Source organism: Oculina patagonica, chromosome 8 (genome assembly GCF_052425735.1).
Source record: "Oculina patagonica isolate OP01 chromosome 8, crgOcupat, whole genome shotgun sequence".
Taxonomy (NCBI): domain Eukaryota; kingdom Metazoa; phylum Cnidaria; class Anthozoa; order Scleractinia; family Oculinidae; genus Oculina; species Oculina patagonica.
The window spans coordinates 33,842,323-33,859,715 of NC_135765.1; the positions used below are offsets into that span (position 1 = coordinate 33,842,323).

At 40.3% G+C, this 17,393-nt stretch overlaps 1 protein-coding gene across 4 annotated transcripts; it reads left to right on the forward strand.

The window, feature by feature from the left end:
* LOC144662136 (uncharacterized) lies at nt 1–17,075 on the forward strand. Of its 4 annotated transcripts, none has more exons than XM_078522887.1 (6): nt 1–988; nt 1,078–1,164; nt 10,158–10,244; nt 14,941–15,027; nt 15,647–15,700; nt 15,930–16,664. In XM_078522887.1, the coding sequence occupies exons 1-6, from the start codon at nt 856–858 to the stop codon at nt 15,995–15,997; spliced, it is 516 nt and encodes a 171-aa protein (XP_078379013.1). In that variant the 5' UTR covers nt 1–855; the 3' UTR covers nt 15,998–16,664. The 4 variants fall into 4 exon arrangements, with proteins under 4 accessions (XP_078379013.1, XP_078379012.1, XP_078379015.1 ...); XM_078522886.1 differs by having other exon boundaries at nt 6–988; nt 15,644–15,700; XM_078522889.1 differs by lacking the exon at nt 10,158–10,244 and having other exon boundaries at nt 8–988; nt 15,930–17,075.
* Nucleotides 17,076–17,393: the final 318 nt, after the last annotated feature.

A 17,393-nucleotide genomic window follows, 5' to 3' on the forward strand; every position in this document is an offset into this window, starting at 1 on the left:
CAGAAAATCCCGGCAGGTTCTTCTCGATGCTGCAGAGATGCTCACCGACACATTCTCTTAGTGTCCGGCCTGTTTCGCCGATGTAGACGCGGAGCATATGGCGGCAAGAGATGGCGGCAAGATGATTGACAGGTTAATGCACCCTTGATGATAATTGAGCATTGGGGACCCTGTAGGGTGCTGTCACGAGAAATGTAACTCACGGCAAGTGCGGCAATAAGAAGTTCCCACGTGAGGACCAGGTTAGCAACGCGGTCGGCGGTGTGTACTAAAGTGTCTCGGACGTTTGCGATCACGGCGATAGGCTACCAGCAGCGGCTGAGGAAATATTTCTTTTGTTTTTGGGTCGCCAGATAAATGTTGAAATTACTCAGGAGGAATCGTTTGATTCTTTTGGAACGTGAGAACCGAGGGTACCTACGTTAAACAAAAAAAGAAATCATTTGCTTGCCTTTCTCCAGAAAATCGGAGTCGTCAGAGCACAGACGCCGAAGTCTTAGAAGTTGACTTCGGGGGAGACCATTCTTGCAGTGCCGAGGATGCGAAGATTGTTTGTGAAGATAGCTATGCATCAGGTCTACGTCTGTGACCTTGTTGTGGATCGGATGGAGGTGCTGATGCGAAAGAGATGTCAGAAGCAGAAATTATGTGCGTAAATTAAACTAAAGAGCAGGGTGGAAGTTGGACACAAAGTTGATGTAGTTATAAAGCTCCACTCGGCTACAACAAGCAACTCCAATGTATGGTAGGTTTACTGTGTGGTGGTTCACCGGTGGTGGGTGCACTGTGTAGTGGTTTATGGGGTTACGGTCTGCTGGGTAACGTTCCAAACCCTGCTATTCTATTCCAAACGCAATGGATCCAAAAGTCGAAAAGCTCTTAGAGGGAAAATCTGACGAAGAGAAATTTCAAGCGATAGCGTTTTCTTTTCGGTGCCTTTTAACTAGGCCTACACTTACTAACTCAGAGCGAGACACGCTAACGAAAGGCAAGACATTCTCTTGTTGATCATGTTGGCTTTTTTGTGTTCTTACTCGTGCCATTTGGTATTAAATCGAATTTGTCCTTCGTTCACAGATGAACTCAGAGCGAAAGAAAAGTTGAACCGTGAACCGAAATATTCCTTCGAAGAATCGAGCGACGAAGAGGGCGACGACGTTTCAGGTAAATTTAATACAAAACAATAATAATACAACACAATACAATAAACAATTATCTCACCTCAAATTTAAAGTAGCAAGATTGCTAATAACTTCGAGAAAATGAATAAATAAAATAAGATGAGTACTGAAAGAATAAAATAAGTATATTAAATTACAATATGTACAATTACGTACAAAAGCTGATTGTATATAGGTCTATATACTGATACTGATACTCTATCAAACACACATACGTCTGGTTTCCAGTGTGGTTAGTCAATTCTGCATGGATGGTTTTGGCGCCCTCTGCTTCTGTTCTTTGCCTTTTGGAGGCTGGCTCTGGGTCAGGAATCTCTGATACTGGACTGTCAGCATCACATGCTTATTTTGGTCACTAAAAACTTTCGGGTAAAAATTATTGTGGGAGGTACACAAAGCTTCAGAGTTATGTTCATTCACTTAGAACAAGTAATGTTAACATATCCTTTAATTAGTTAATACTCTCACATCAACTCAACTATAAGGTAGGCTAGTGCTTCTCTTTTGGGGGGGGGGGGGGGTGGACTCCCATATGAAAGTGGTGGGGATGCTTGTCGTCTCGCTTAGGGGCGTAAAGTTCAGATTTTGGTCTCGCTTAGGGTGTTCTGGGCAAGATCTTGTTTAGGGTTGCACCCGAAGAAATAAAAAAAGAATAGGTCCTTAACATAATTTCAAAAGTTGGGTTTCGCTATATGATTGAAATTATATGCAAAGCCCCACCATATATTGAAAGCTTTTATTTTGTGGAAGCTGTCAGAGTGAAAGAAGGAAAATTTAGTGCATGAGTTTAAAGACATAGTTTAGGGCGGTGGTGTTATTGGGAGCTAATTGACTTCAGTTGGGGGCTAATCGTCTTGGCTTATTCAAATCATATATCAGTTAGGTACTATGTATAAATAAACTAAAGTGGACTTTTTATTTTAAGGCAAAATAATTATTAACCAAACCCATGTGAAGCATAAGATAGGGCAAAATACTATTGGGCGATGTACTTTGCCTGAACAGGCAGTATGGGCAAATTATACTACTAATTATTGACTCTCTACCCCATGTGCTGGCGCCTTGTCGTGGCGAGGTAGCTTGTGAGTTCCTAGGATCTCCAGGGCTATGACGGCGGGAGTTATACAACTCCTGGCAGGTTCAACCATGCCGTAAAGGTCTGAGAGTGAGGGGCCAGACGAAGCTGGCACACCGGTCCTCCAGGTTAGGGGGTTTGCATAGGGCTAACAACCCTATCAGCAAAAAATAATTGTTACGGAAACAGCGGCAAAGAAATTTTCAGCAAATGGTTGTGACGGTCTTCCAAGTCGATGACTTGCATGACTGCTAGCGGTGAAAACCGAAAGGAAGCTGCTACCACGAGGATGGAAGTCTTAAACGCCAAAACAAAGACAAGGATCGGTTTTTGGAATGTTCGTACAATGTATGAAGCTGGAAAATTGGCTGATTACCATGGAAATGAGGCGCTACGGTCTGCATATCTTGGGTGTGAGTGAGTGCAGGTGGACAGGTTCGGGAAGGCTATTAACATTTACGGGCGAAACTGTGTTGTATTCAGGACGCTGTGATAACCTGTACTACGAAGGAGTCGCAATCATCCTCAAGAAAGGAGCAGATCGTGCTCTGCTGGAATGGAAACCTATCAACAGCCGACTAATCAGAGCCAGACTACGAGGGAGGCACACTAACATCACCTTTATCCAATGCTATGCGGCAACCAATGATAGTGACGAGGAAGAGAAAGACGCCTTCTATGACATCCTCCAGGCCGAGGTGGCTGAAACTCCAAGGCAAGACGTTATCATTATTGCCGGGGATTTGAACGCTTAAGTTGGATCCGATAACACCAGCAATGATCGGGCTATGGGTACACATGGGTGTGGCACAATGAATGATAATGGAGAGAGGCTTGTTGAGTTCTGCAGCATGAATAACTTAGCCATAGGTGGAACTCTCTTTCAACATCGAGAAATACATAAGTTTACGTACATGGTCTTCGCCAAATGGACGGGATAAGAACCAGATAGACCACCTAATGATTAATGGAAAATGGCGCCGCTCCTTACTAGATGTTAAAGTCAGAAGGGGGGCAGATGTCGGCAGTGATCATCGCCTCGTGGTTGCCTTTATTAGGCTTAAGCTTAAAAGTGTTGGGCAAAAGAACATGGGGCACAGGCGTTATGAAGTAGATAAATTAAAGGACCTGAAGAGGTGAGAAAAGCCTTTGTCCTGCAGGTCAAAAACAGATTCCAGGCACTTGAGCACTTTGAGGAGGAACCTGAAACCACTGACGTTACGAGAGAGCAGGTGAACAGCAAATGGCATCAGATAGCTACTGTTTTCACACAGCAAAAGAGCCTATATAAACAACTTGGCAGCACAAGCTGAAGCCGCAGCTATTCGAAATGAGCAAGGTACAGTTTACAAGATCACTAAAATCCTCAGCGGCAAGTGTCATTTTCCAGCAGCATCACTTGTCAAGGACAAACAAGGCAACCTTCTGACCACAGAAAAGGAACAAGAGTTACGCTGGACAGAGCATTTTAAAGAGACTCTTAATAGGCCACCTCCACAAGAAGAAGCGGACATACCAGAAGCACCATCTGATCTGGATATTGACATAGACCCACCCAACAGAGAACTGAGATTATTAGCGCCATTAAATCCTTAAAAAATGGCAAGGCTCCCGGTCCAGATAATTTGAATGCTGAACTCTTTAAGGTAGATCCAGAGTTAGCAGCTACAGTATTAACACCACTGTTTACTGACATATGGGAAGGTGAGGTGATTCCTGAAGACTGGTCAAAAGGAATAATAGTTAAAATCCCCCAAAAGGTGCAACAACTGACTGTAACAACTGGCGGGGGATAACTTTGCTCTCAGTACCAAGTAAAATCTTAGGCAAGATAATAATCCAACAACATTTCTCCATTTAAATTAGTACTTTTCCATTTAAACTTGTACTTTTATATGTTATCCTGTTTCACGGAATGTTCCGCTTTTAATCCAATCAGAGCTGTCTGTTTTAATAGAAGCCACTTAGTAATATGATATCTTTCATAAGCGGAACCTTCCGTGTTTTAACCAATGAGAGAAGTTATTTTTATCAACATCAATTCGCACTTCTACACAGGTAAATATATTAACAACGGTACAAACAACGAACAAGGCGCCGGCGATGTTTTCGACTCCAGCCTGTTGTACTTAAGTCGCCATGTCTCTCTGCTACAATTTCATAGTACTTCTACTTCGCGTATGTAGTCAAAATATTTAATTTGGTTCCAATTCATTTTTAACATCTTTGAATCTCTTAACTTTATTTAAGCTTGCGTCCTGTTGCATAAATGGCGCAAGCATGGCTTTCTCAAACGTAAAACCTGTCATTTTATTCGGAATGTTCCGCTCTGTAAACAATGGGAAGAATCGATAGCGCACGCATGGCGTTTCTCAAACGTAAAAGCTGTCATTTTTTCGGAATATTCCATTTTGTAAACAATGAGAAGAATCGATAGCGCACGCATGGCGTTTGTCAAACGTAAAAGCTGTCTTTTTTTTCGGAATGTTCCGCTCCAATTATGAGAAGAATCGATAGCACAAGCATGGCGTTTCTCAAACGTAAGAGCTGTCATTTTTTTCGGAATATTCCGTTCTGTAGACAATGGGAAGAATCGATAGCGCAAGCATCACGTTTCTCAAACGTAAAAGCTGTCAATTTTTTCGGAATATTCCGCTCTGTAGACAATGGGAAGAATCGATGTATCCGGCCGTGTCGGTAATAAGTAAACCGAATGTTTTGCCGGTATTCAAACGAGGGCACTAACTTGTTTCTTTGTTCTGTGTCAGGGCTTATATTTTTCTTTTCTTCAGCCGGCTGTTGATCACTTAGTTTTTCGCCTTTGCTTGCCTAGCAGTTTATATTATTTGCAAATTATATTCAACAAATTTTGTAATCTGTGAACGGACTATGCTCGTTTTAGCTGTGTTTGTGCAAGCGCAACGCAATAAAATAGTTAAATATCGCAGCAGCCACGTTATTCCATGAGAATTAAATTTTAATAGCCGATTATTTCTTCGCTTGACCTACAATCTAAGACGTCCCATTAAATCCTACTACACAGACAAAGAGAAATGGTTCCAACTTACCTGCAAACTCCGTCTCGATCTCTTCTGTCACCTTGGAAGTTCTCTAAATGACCTCTTAGCGCAGATTCATCTCAAAACAAGTGGCCATCAAATCATTCATCGTATTCTGATGTTGGTACTTCATTTCTGTCGATTTTTTACCCCATTTTTACTGTATGACTGCAAGGCTTACCGCAGCTTTCCAGTTTTCCCGCCTTTGTGCTCATCGTCGCCAAGAGGCAGCAAGAGGGGAATAATGATCCTACTGATCCTTGGAATGCAGTCATTCAAAATTGAATTCGGCGTGTGGCGTTATATCAGTTATAAGTCGACTTTTTCTCGGTGGCGGTGATATAACGACCAACCTCGAGCAAAAATAAGTAAGCCGGCTGCAAAGATCCGCTCTGTGGACCCACGCTTTGGCGCGCAATCCCAACCAGCATTACGCGAAAGCAATTGAAACATGATCTGTTATTTTATTTCTCCGCATGACACTTTTCTCTTTTATCAGGAAAACACGTCGGTAGTCACTCAATTGTAAACCACAAAAAAAACTTATTGTACGTGATGAAAATACATTTTCACAAGTAAGTAATAACATTAACTTTTAGAACACGTGCCGCAGCAGCACCGTGGACAGTTATAAGGCACATGCCATTTGAAAAATGTGGTGGTGGAGATGGTTATTTTTCAGCTGCCATCATCACAAGAAATTGTGCAGTCCCAGTATACTAATGCAAATGCTATTATCTTATTGGCTGAGCTTTTGACCCAGTCTGCTGAATTTTGTCAGTCTAAGAATAGCGACTAAAAGAAGGAAAATTCACTATTATGCGTGTATAACGTCAACATTCCGGAATGAACTGTTGAACGTGCGCGTGAAGGTTCAAGTGTTGTAGAAAAATAATTAGAAATCATCAATTAAAGAAAATGAGTTGTAATTCTACAAAATTAGATTATAATTCGATTTCTTAATTTTAAAAGGTACCTTTAAGGTACCTCGTGCTCATAATCTAAATGTTAGTTTTTGTCTTTTAAAATTCCCTTCTTTTTAGTTCTTGCTGCCTTGCTGGCCTTGGTGGGTTGCTTCTTATTCACTCTTTGTTGGCGTTTGTTAGGAACTGGACCTGTGCCTGTCCGTTTTTGGACTTGCTTTAGTATTTTTACCTGCAAGAAGAATTCGTTTATTAACTCAACAGTCAAAGACTTTGCCTGAAGGAAAGTAAAACTCGACAAACAAACTACCTATTAGAAACGAAATTCAAACGTAAAAGTAAAAGTGTAATTTAAGTAAACAATTGATACCCGCACATCTAAACAGATAATTGCTTCTACATGTATTCACTGTGATAAGGTTTTTATCACTAATACAACCGCAACTGTTGCTTAAATGAAACTTGTATAGACAATTCACGTATTCTGATGACCTCTGATTGGTACTTACAGGCTGGTGGTTTTCTTTCTTTGCTATTAAATGCAGCAGCTTCTCGTTTCTTTCTTTGTACTCAGCATCGTCTGGTTCTGGTTCTGGGTCTGGCATGCTGTATTTAAATTCTAAAAGGTCAAACGTCTCCCCCGCCAAACGATAGTCTTTGTCAGTCAGCGAAGCCCACTGCGTAACCTTCTCTTCCTCATCTTTTATCATGTTCTCCCACCACTCACGCTCTGATGTCGACATTCTAATTTTTAATTTTTCGACAGAGTCTTTCATTACTTTGACAGTTGGGCATTTTTTGAGGTCAGGTCGCAAAACGGCTGGTTTCCCAGGGGGGATGTCACATAAAACAATAAATGGCCCTTCTTTTGGAAGCCATTCCTTCCTTGCTGATTTCGCCCAGCGTCTGTAGCTCATCTCCACGTCCCCATCATCGTTGAGCTTGAAACGGAAGGCGTGCGGATGGCTGTGATGCTGTAAAGTCGACGTGTAGTCGCGAAGCCAGGCCTTTACGTTGTAGATGTTTTCTACGGTACACGTTATCGGGGTTGGGCTGTACGCGCTTTGTATCACACGTAGTAAATCAGGGAGAGTGACAGCATTTTGTTTCGCAAGTGCAATGGAAATTCGGCTGAATAGCTGAAAAAAAAAAATACTTGTAGTAAGTAAATTGTGGGGCATAAAAAAGCAATCGAGGATAGATCATCGTTCGTTCATTACTTCGATGCAAGAGTTACCCGGTTTCACTAGTTTCAATAGTTATTACTAAGACTGCTTTCGTATGTATCTGTCCATATATATCGTCATATTCTCTTCTAACCCTCTATTTATTGGCCTTTGGTGCTTTGCTTCTCTTTGGCGAGATACTTGTAATGTATTTTATGTGCCACTTACTAAACTAGCTAGAATCAAGAAGTAAAAATGTGACCCAACCATTTTAACCACACTAACCTGATCTATATCTTCATGGGTGTGCCCCACAAGCAAATACGACAGTCGCACCTGGAAAATAAAATAGGGGCTTTTTAGTACCCAGATAGTTGATTATCATGATATAATTTCAGTACAAGTAGTACTACTACAAGTTTATCAATGCACCACTGCGTTCTTGCGAATGCCTAAACTGAGGTGAATCAAGCGTCCGTTTACACTTCTCTGCTATTAGTTATAAGTGTAGTTACAGTTGTACTGACCTTTCTAAAAACACCAGCTTTAACAAGCAAGGCGCAAAATCCAATAATGTGGATGTTTTTGCAATCTCGGTAACAATTATCCAGTTGCAGATAGAGAGTAGGTGGCAGTCGTCCTTTCTATATGTAAGAAAAACAGAATAACTTATTTCAGTAATTTTTTTGTATTTGTATAGCATTTTTTGTAAATTTCGTTCATCTCACGCGGAGCGTCGTAAGGCAGTCCAGTGCAATGTTGAAGATAAAATGCTGTGTTTTAGTTCTCAGTTTTTTTATTTAATTGAGCTTTGCTATTGCCATGTATAAGAGTACCTTATGGAACTTGTCAAAATAACGGCTTTACACTCACTTTAGTTAAAGCGATTAGAGAAGCGCGTTCAGACCGGTTTAATTTAATTTTAATTTGCACACAAAATTCGCCATCTTTGTGTGCTACATGGAGATTGACACCCATGTGCTTTCTCGCTTTATTAGAAAAAAGTCCATCTATTCCTTCCTACCGTGTTTATGAGATGCCTAAAGCATGACATAAGGCAGTTAACGGTCGGGTTGGCATCCTGAGGCCATCGTAGGAAGTCCACGAAACACCAAGCCAATTTGTGTCCGTGCGACAGCACTCCAGTTACATGAGTTTTCATGAATTGGTCGCAGTCTCCTTCCAGCTAAATAAAATGCAATATTTTAAATATTAGCCAGATTTGATCGCCATTTTGATTGCTAATAGATGCTTTAAAAAAACTAAGAAGTTGCTTGTTTTTTTGGACGTTCCAACATAACAGTTGGCATCAACTACAACCTAGCCTGTGTTGTAGACGAACAAAACCCCCGGTATACAACCATATCTCACCGCAAAATTCCGCTAATTGCCAGGATTGTTACCTACTTTTGACTTGTGTGTCCAGTGTGGCAGGTGCGTTTTGCTTTGATCAATCCCGTCAATAATGAGCGACAGATATTTGTCAGGATGTTACTCGATTCTGCAATACGTTGACGTATTGCAGAATCTGTCGACAAATTGCTGAGAGAAGAAAGAAAAACTCGTCTAAACGGCTTTAAAACCACTCCAGAAGCACACAAATGTCAAAATAACGCAAGATAAACATAAGGTAAGACATTTTTATTCAAATCTTTCATACAAGGTACTATTTAGAGCAATTTTCAAAGTATTCTCATACATTGTCTTATAATCACCTAAATCGAATACAACGTCTGGGCCGCCTGTGATGACAGAGCACGACATGAAGAAGTTGTCCTCTTTTCACACCATGCAAATCCCTCAGGAAAATACTACGTATCTTTTGGCCAAGGGTTATCTCCAACAAAGATCTGCTTGCCCAATGTCACCAAGAGAACATGAGGAATATCATAAGAAGGAGACGTTGGAGCTGGGTAGGACATGTGCTTAGGATGGAAGGGAAAGCTATTCCAAAAACAGCAGTTCATTGGACACCAGAAGTGAAAAGACAGCGAGGACGACCAAGAACAACTTGGAGGCGGACGATAGAAAGCGAACTTAAAACCCTTAACTACACCTGGGGAGACATCGAAAAGAAAGCTCGTGACAGGCATATGTGGAGAAACTTTGTCGCTGCCCTTAGCGCCCACGGCGTTTAAGGCAGTAAGTAAGTAAGTAAGTAATTATTGACTCTAGCGCTGGATAACCATGCCTAGCCTGACCTACAGACTGTTTAAATGGAGGGACAGTGGTGCAGTGACAGAAAAACACATGCTTACACACACAAGAAAATGTAGTAGGGACATGTTCACTGCAGTGACATGTCCCATTCATTTCTTGTGTGTACATTTTGTGCAACATACATTGTGATTATGTCCCTGCTACAGCAACAATTTGTCCCAAAGTTGATGTAGTTATAAAGCTCCAAGCGGCTACAACAAGCAACTCCAATGTATGGTACTGCTTCACTGTGTGGTGGTTCACCAGTGGTGGGTGCACTGTGTGGTGGTTACGCGGGGGTTACGATCTGGTGGGTAATGTTCCAAACCCTACTATTCTATTCCCCGGGTCTACTCCAAATGCAATGGATCCAAAAGTCGAAAAGCTCTTAGAGGGATAAATCTGACGAAGAGAAATTTCAAGCGATAGCGTTTTCTTTTCGGTGCATTTTGACAAGGCCTACAACTGACTCAAACAGAGACACGCCAATGAAATTGGTGAGAAATTCTGTTGTTGCCACTTGGTATTAAATCGAATTTGTCCTTCATTCATAGATGAACTCTGGGCAAAAGAAAAGTTGAAACGGGAACCAAAATATTCCTTTGAAAAATCGAGGGACGAAAAGGACGACGACGTTTCAGGTAAATTACAAGAACTGATTGTACTGATTGGTATGTAATTTAGTGATACAGAGTTTTGATAAACATATACTTATTTATTTATACTGTGGAACCTCGTATGGGGTCCGTATGACCTTTACACATTTACTGGGCGGCAGACTTCAGTCTTGCTAATAATTAATCGGTACGGTAACATTTATTTTTAAGTTTTCAAATCACGCAAACAGTGTTCATGCATGTTGAGAACGGTATCAAAATCGGCTCCCGACAAATCATGCAATGAAATGTTGAAATCGTTTGTTTCAGTGGACCATTGAGAAATAAACTTCAAATGGCCTTTTGTAATAATTTGTCATTGTTGCACTCCCAGGGGTGGGGGGGGGGGGGGGGGGGAGGGTTACTCGGGATTTTCAAGTGACGGGTATGATCAGGAGCCCATCAACTGGAGCCTCCATACGTACTGTACCCTTGAGCCAACCCTTTCCCGCATATTTTTATTTTTAGAAACACATTTCCCGCGAAAACATTGCTCCTGTGGTCAGACCACATGCAGCGTAGCTAGGGCGACGTGACGATGTTTGGGCCCTTTTTTGACGAGTTTTTGGCTTTATTGTCAAAGGTGTAAATATAGAATCACTTAAAAGGGTGTGGAAATTAATCAGTGCACCCTGGGGATTCGAATAAGCCATTTATAGCCATTTGGAAAAGTTGAAATGGTTTGCCGTCCTTGTTTGGGCCCTTTTTGATGGGTTTTTGGCTTTATTGTCAAAGGTGCATTGAATATACAATCACCTAAAAAGTGTTGGAAATTAATCAATGCTCCCTGGGGATTCGAATAAAACCATTTATAGCCATTTGATAAAGTTGCAATGGTTTCCTGCAGGAGCCCATCCTGGTATGTTCGAAATGGGGCAAAAATCAAGACCCAAATCCCTAGGGCTATCAACAAAACCCCCAAAAATCCAAATATCAACCCCTTAAAAAATCCCATGCCGAATATTCTGACCCATTATTTTTTTCAGAAAGGGGAATGATCTGAAAATATAAATAACGCAATGGAAAAAACATAAGATACACGTTCAGTCAATTTTACTTTATTCGTAGAACTTTGTGGCCAAGGCATTACCACGAATCTTTAAATTTAGATTGTTTTTAAATTAATCTCCCTAAAAATTACCCAAAAAAGCCACCCCAAAAATACTTGCCATTTTTTCCTATGCAAAAAATTTTCGATTATCCCCGTCACTTGAAATCCCGAGTACCACCCCACCGTAGGGTGGAATTTAGACACAAAGTTGATGCAGTTATAAAGCTCCACTCGGCTACAACAAGCATCTCCAATGTATGGTAGGTTAATTACTGTGTGGTGGTTGCACTGTGTGCATGTGGTGGTTCACCGGTGGTGGGTGCACTGTGTAGTGGTTACGGTCTGGTGGGTAATGTTCCAACACAGGCAGACCACCCTATGTGTTCGTAGTTAATTATTGTTGTTGACATGAGACGAACAAAAGAAATTTTGAAATCGATAAGGGCTACTGAAATAAAGCTTTAGAAATAAAATATCTAAACTACATTTCGCTCTAAATATCTCAATAAAGTTTAATGAAATGTTTATCGACTCATGTGTCGTATTTTTTCGCCTGCGCGGGCCGTTTTAAGCGCTTTTTTTAACTGATTTAGCCGGCCGAAGGCCGGTAGAGAAGAAAGAGGAGACAAGGCTTGCAAGTCGGCGGCCGACAGAAGCGACCTCCTCCACTTCAAACCGGAATTAACGCCAAACTAATGAAAAACTCACCTATCTGACGACGGCTGTCGATCGGTGAGTTGTTGCTCTATCTCTTCGCCAAATTTTAGCTTCATCCCTCCAACATTTTCCGAGAAAATCCATGCTGAAATCGTGCAAACGGCTTTCTGACTATGATCGGTGCTCGACATAGCGACCAGGGAAATTCCAAACAGGCCGGCCGTTTCAAATTAACCAATCAGCGCTTGGTTGAAGTTCAGCGGAAGTGTCAAAACTCCTGTGCGGGGCAGGGTTGGGGTTTTGAACCGCGGCCGGCTGCCGCGGGAAGCCAAGCGCTGATTGGTTAATTTGAAACGGCCGGCCTGTTTGGAATTTCCCTGGTCGCTATGTCGAGCACCGATCATAGTCAGAAAGCCGTTTGCACGATTTCAGCATGGATTTTCTCGGAAAATGTTGGAGGGATGAAGCTAAAATTCGGCGAAGAGATAGAGCAACAACTCACCGATCGACAGCCGTCGTCAGATAGGTGAGTTTTTCATTAGTTTGGCGTTAATTCCGGTTTGAAGTGGAGGAGGTCGCTTCTGTCGGCCGCCGACTTGCAAGCCTTGTCTCCTCTTTCTTCTCTTACCGGCCTTCGGCCGGCTAAATCAGTTAAAAAAAGCGCTTAAAACGGCCCGCGCAGGCGAAAAAATACGACACATGAGTCGATAAACATTTCATTAAACTTTATTGAGATATTTAGAGCGAAATGTAGTTTAGATATTTTATTTCTAAAGCTTTATTTCAGTAGCCCTTATCGATTTCAAAATTTCTTTTGTTCGTCTCATGTCAACAACAATAATTAACTACGAACACATAGGGTGGTCTGCCTGTGCCCCAACCCGAAATCGATTAGCCCCCAGTAAAAGCAGGCTCTGGGTCAGGAACCCAGGGGGGGGGGGGGGGGGGGTACTTGACCTAAATTAAGGTATAGGGGTGCTGCTGGAGGTTTGAAGTTTAGGACTATAAAAACTTAAAATACCTTCCCTGTGTAGGACAACTCCCGCTATTTTAAGACTCTATTTAGGACAAAAGACAGCATCAACAATCATTTACGTAAAATGCGAAAACACCGATCCCACCAAATAAAATAATGCTTTTTATTGAAGCGAAAGCGAAAACAATGTAAATACATGGACGACAGTCTTGCATCCATACCCTGTCTAGGACAGCTTCAGACCCAGCTGTTTAGGACAGAGGAGCTTGAAATTATATACCCTATTAAGGACCGGAGGAGTCAAAAACCATACCCTATCCAGCAGCACATCCCCGTATAGGCCATATAGGGGAGTCCCCCCCCCCCCCCCGCCCCCAGGGTCAGGAATCTCTGATACTGGACTGTCAGCATCACATGCTCATTTTGGTCACTAAAAACTGCCGGGTAAAAATTACTGTGGGAGGTACACAAAGCTTCAGAGTTATGTTCAATCGCTTGGAACAAGTGATGTTAACATATATTTATACCTTTCGTTAATACTTTCACATCAACTCGACTATACTATAAGGTTAGTCATTCTCTGGGGGGGGGGGGGAATCCCATATGAAAGGGGTGGAGATGCTTGTTGTCTAGCTTAGGGGTGTAAAGTGGCGCGAGATTTTTAAGCCAATCACTAAGCGTAGTAATGCAAAACCAAAGCAATTAACAATTGCAATACAATACAATACTGACAATCTTTATTTAACGTGGTCAGCAACACTTGTCTAACTAAGATTAAGAATATAAAAATTTACAAATTAAAAAAAAGATTAAAATTTTATTAAAAACAGTAGAATAGCAATAATAAGAATTGTCAAAATACTCGATCAAAGTCCCGTAAAATTTTTAAAACAAACCTAAAAACATTAAAATGTTTTTAGGTTTGTTTTAAAAATCGTGTAAGTTTTTATTTTCCTTGTGTCGTCTGGTATAGAGTTCCACAATTTTGATGCAGTATATCTCCACGATTTAAGGCCATATTTTGTTGAATTTACTTTCGGAAGGTCCACAATTGTGTTTCCTCTGAGGTTATAGGTGGAGCGTCTTGTTGTTATAAATTCTCGCAAGCTTGCAGGACCAGCATCGGTCCTGCAAGCTGTGTCGATTTACTTTCGACACTCAAGTGAAAACCGCTCTAGTTGAGGGCAGTGGTGTTACTGGGGGCTAATTGACTTCAGTTGGAGGCTAATCGTCTTGGCTTATAATTATTCAAATCATTTATCAGTTAGGTACGTTAATAAATCAACTGGACTTTTTATTTTAAGGCAAAATAATTATTTACCAAACCAATGTGAAGCGTAAGATAGGGCAAAATACTATATATATTGGGTGATGTTCTTTGCCTGAGCAGGCAGTATGGGCAAATTATACTTACTAATTATTGACTCTATATAGATAACCATGCCTAGCCTGCAGACTATTTAAATGGAGGGACAGTAGTGCAGTGACAGAAAAACACATGCTTACACACACAAGAAAAATTAATGTAGCAGAGACATGCATGTTCATTGCAGTGACATGTCCCATTCATTTCTTGTGTGTACATTTTGTGCAATATACATTGTGATTAGGTCCCTGCTACAGCGACAATTTGTCCCAAAGTTGATGTAGTTATAAAGCTCCAAGCAGCTACAACAAGCAACTCCAATGTATAGTAGCTTCACTGTGTGGTGGTTCACCAGTGGTGGGTGCACTGTGTGGTGGTTACGCGGGGGTTACGATCTGGTGGGTAATGTTCCAAACCCTACTATTCTATTCCCCGGGTCTACTCCAAATGCAAAGTCGAAAAGCTCTTAGAGGGATAATCTGACGAAGAGAAATTTCAAGCGATAGCGTTTTCTTTTCGGTGCATTTTGACAAGGCCTACAACTGACTCAAACCGAGACACGCCAGTGAAATTGTTGAGAAATTCTGTTGTTGCCACTTGGTATTAAATCGAATTTGTCCTTCATTCATAGATGAACTCTGGGCGAAAGTAAAGTTGAACCGTGAACCAAAATATTCCTTCGAAAAATGGAGCGACGAAGAGGACGACGACGTTTCAGGTAAATTACAAGAACTGATTGTACTGATTGGTATGTAATTTAGTGATACAGAGTTTTGACAAACATATACTTATTTATTTATACTGTGGAACCTCGATACAATGTACAAATTAAATTTTAATTCTTGTATATAATTCACACTTTTTAGATTTGTAAAGTTATTTTTAAGCTTTGTAAGTTCTATGCTTTTATACTGGTCACCAATTGATACCAGTCAATCTCTTTGATCGACTGACCGGTCTATCAGGATAAATAAAGTTATTATTATTATTATTATTATTATTATTATTATTATTAATCCCTTTATTATACGGCCAAATTCAGAAACAAAACCCCGATACAAACGAACTTTGATATCCAGAAATCTAATTATGGTGGCTGTTCATTTAGCCCCTAAGACGATTAGCTGCAACCCGAAGTCGATGCAGTGACATGTCCCATTCATTTCTTGTGTGTACATTTCGTGCAATATACATTGTGATTATGTCCCTGCAATGTGTGATTTAAACCTTTATCAGAATCCAAAGTGCAACTGTCTCTCCTATTACATTACGACGTTAAAAATAGTCTGAACTGGACTGGAAAATAATTACAACTGACTTTTGAAATTTATTAGCAGCTAAACAGGGTGTTTTCCAAACAAATTCAGCAAAGGAGAAATTAGGAAGGAAAGGTAAGTGGTATTTTATAACAAATATTCAGTCCAGAAATCTACCCCACTAATTATGCAGTAAAAACTCAGTTAAGCCACCAAGGGCATGCTTCTTTTGAAGACCTTTTATCAAAAGTATGTTAAATTTATTGATTATTGTACATCATGGATACAAAATCTGTGGTAAATAAAAAAATTATAATTATTATGACCTACTGGATTCTTTTGATTTATTAATTATTTCTGTCAGTTTCAGCTCCAGGAAATGTGAATTCAAGACAGTCATCTGAAAAGGTCTCACATTCCAAGCAATTCTGATTCCAACAGCCAGGGATACAGTCCTACCCCCCAAGGGGGCTTTCATTTTTTAGTACTAGGTGGGGGAGAGTGGATGTGTTGGCAAAATCACTTGGAGTGGATTCCAAATATTACTCAACCCCCCTTCCTTGGTAGGCAAAAATGTTACATCAGCCCTGTGGTGTCGAGTTGAAGTTGAAATTATGTGCAGATCCAGAAAATATGCATTCCAACTCCTATACATGGAAGGTCATTCAAAATTTTGAGGTGGTGGGGGGTCTCAAAATCCAAAATTTTTAAAGGAAAGTATGCTTGCAGCTTAACTGGAATTTCCAGAGAGGAGTGGGGATTCAAACCAAATAACCTTCCATGGGAGGGGTATGGATAATTTTTTGAAACAACGCAATACAGGGCTATGCAGGCAGAAACTTTATTTTGCAACTCTGTCATCTAGCAGGAACCATGTATTTGATATCACCAAGTGAAATAGAAAGAGGGCCCTTGGCAGAAAACGTCTTTAAAAAGCCTGCCAATTATATATGTTGCTCTGATTAAGTGAATGTAAAAAAGTTAACTTAATGAGAAATTTAACAGTTTTTAGTAAGGCACCCGAATATCTGTTTTTATTTTCTTACTGGAGACTGTATTATAATTATAAATAAAGATAAATAGCTATGAATGCTTGTAAATAATGTAGTGTTATTTTTTTAAAAAAAAATGTGCCTTTGCACAAAAAGTTTCTAAAATAATCGGGATAGATTTTTGGTATATGTTAGTGAGTTGCTATAGCTGATACAAAGTTAATGTTGTACTAACAGTAACTAATAAATTAAAAAAAAATGATTGTGTTGAAGCTTTCAAACTTTATTCCCTCTTCCCCTCTTCAAACTAATTTGACTGTCTGATTACCAATACCAATATTTTTAATGCGCTGACTTTGAACGCTTAATATAACTTTTTCAAGATTAAACCAAACACTGCCAAACTTTGCGAGTTTATCTAAAATTTAACTGGGAATAATTTGGTGGGATAGGTTGTTTTGTCGAAAACTTGAAGTTACCATTGCATGACAACAGCATTTTGACATTTTTATACAACGTTTTATTGTTTTCAGTGAGTACTTTTCAGTAATTTTGCACCGTTTTCTAACAAAAGATTGCAGATCCAAAATGCCAGCTGTTTTGACAGCATGATGTAATTGTCCATTGTGTCGTACATCAAAAGATAGATTTTGGACATACTAATTATATCCTCTAAGTTTCATTGTCATTTGTGACTGCTTAAATATTCTGGAGGTTATGGAGTGGGGGTAGAAATTTCCCCCCTCCCCCCCCCCAGATTTCAGATTTTTAGATTCAGATTCAGATTTTTTATTATTTACAACAATTAAACAATATTACACACTATTTACAGAAAG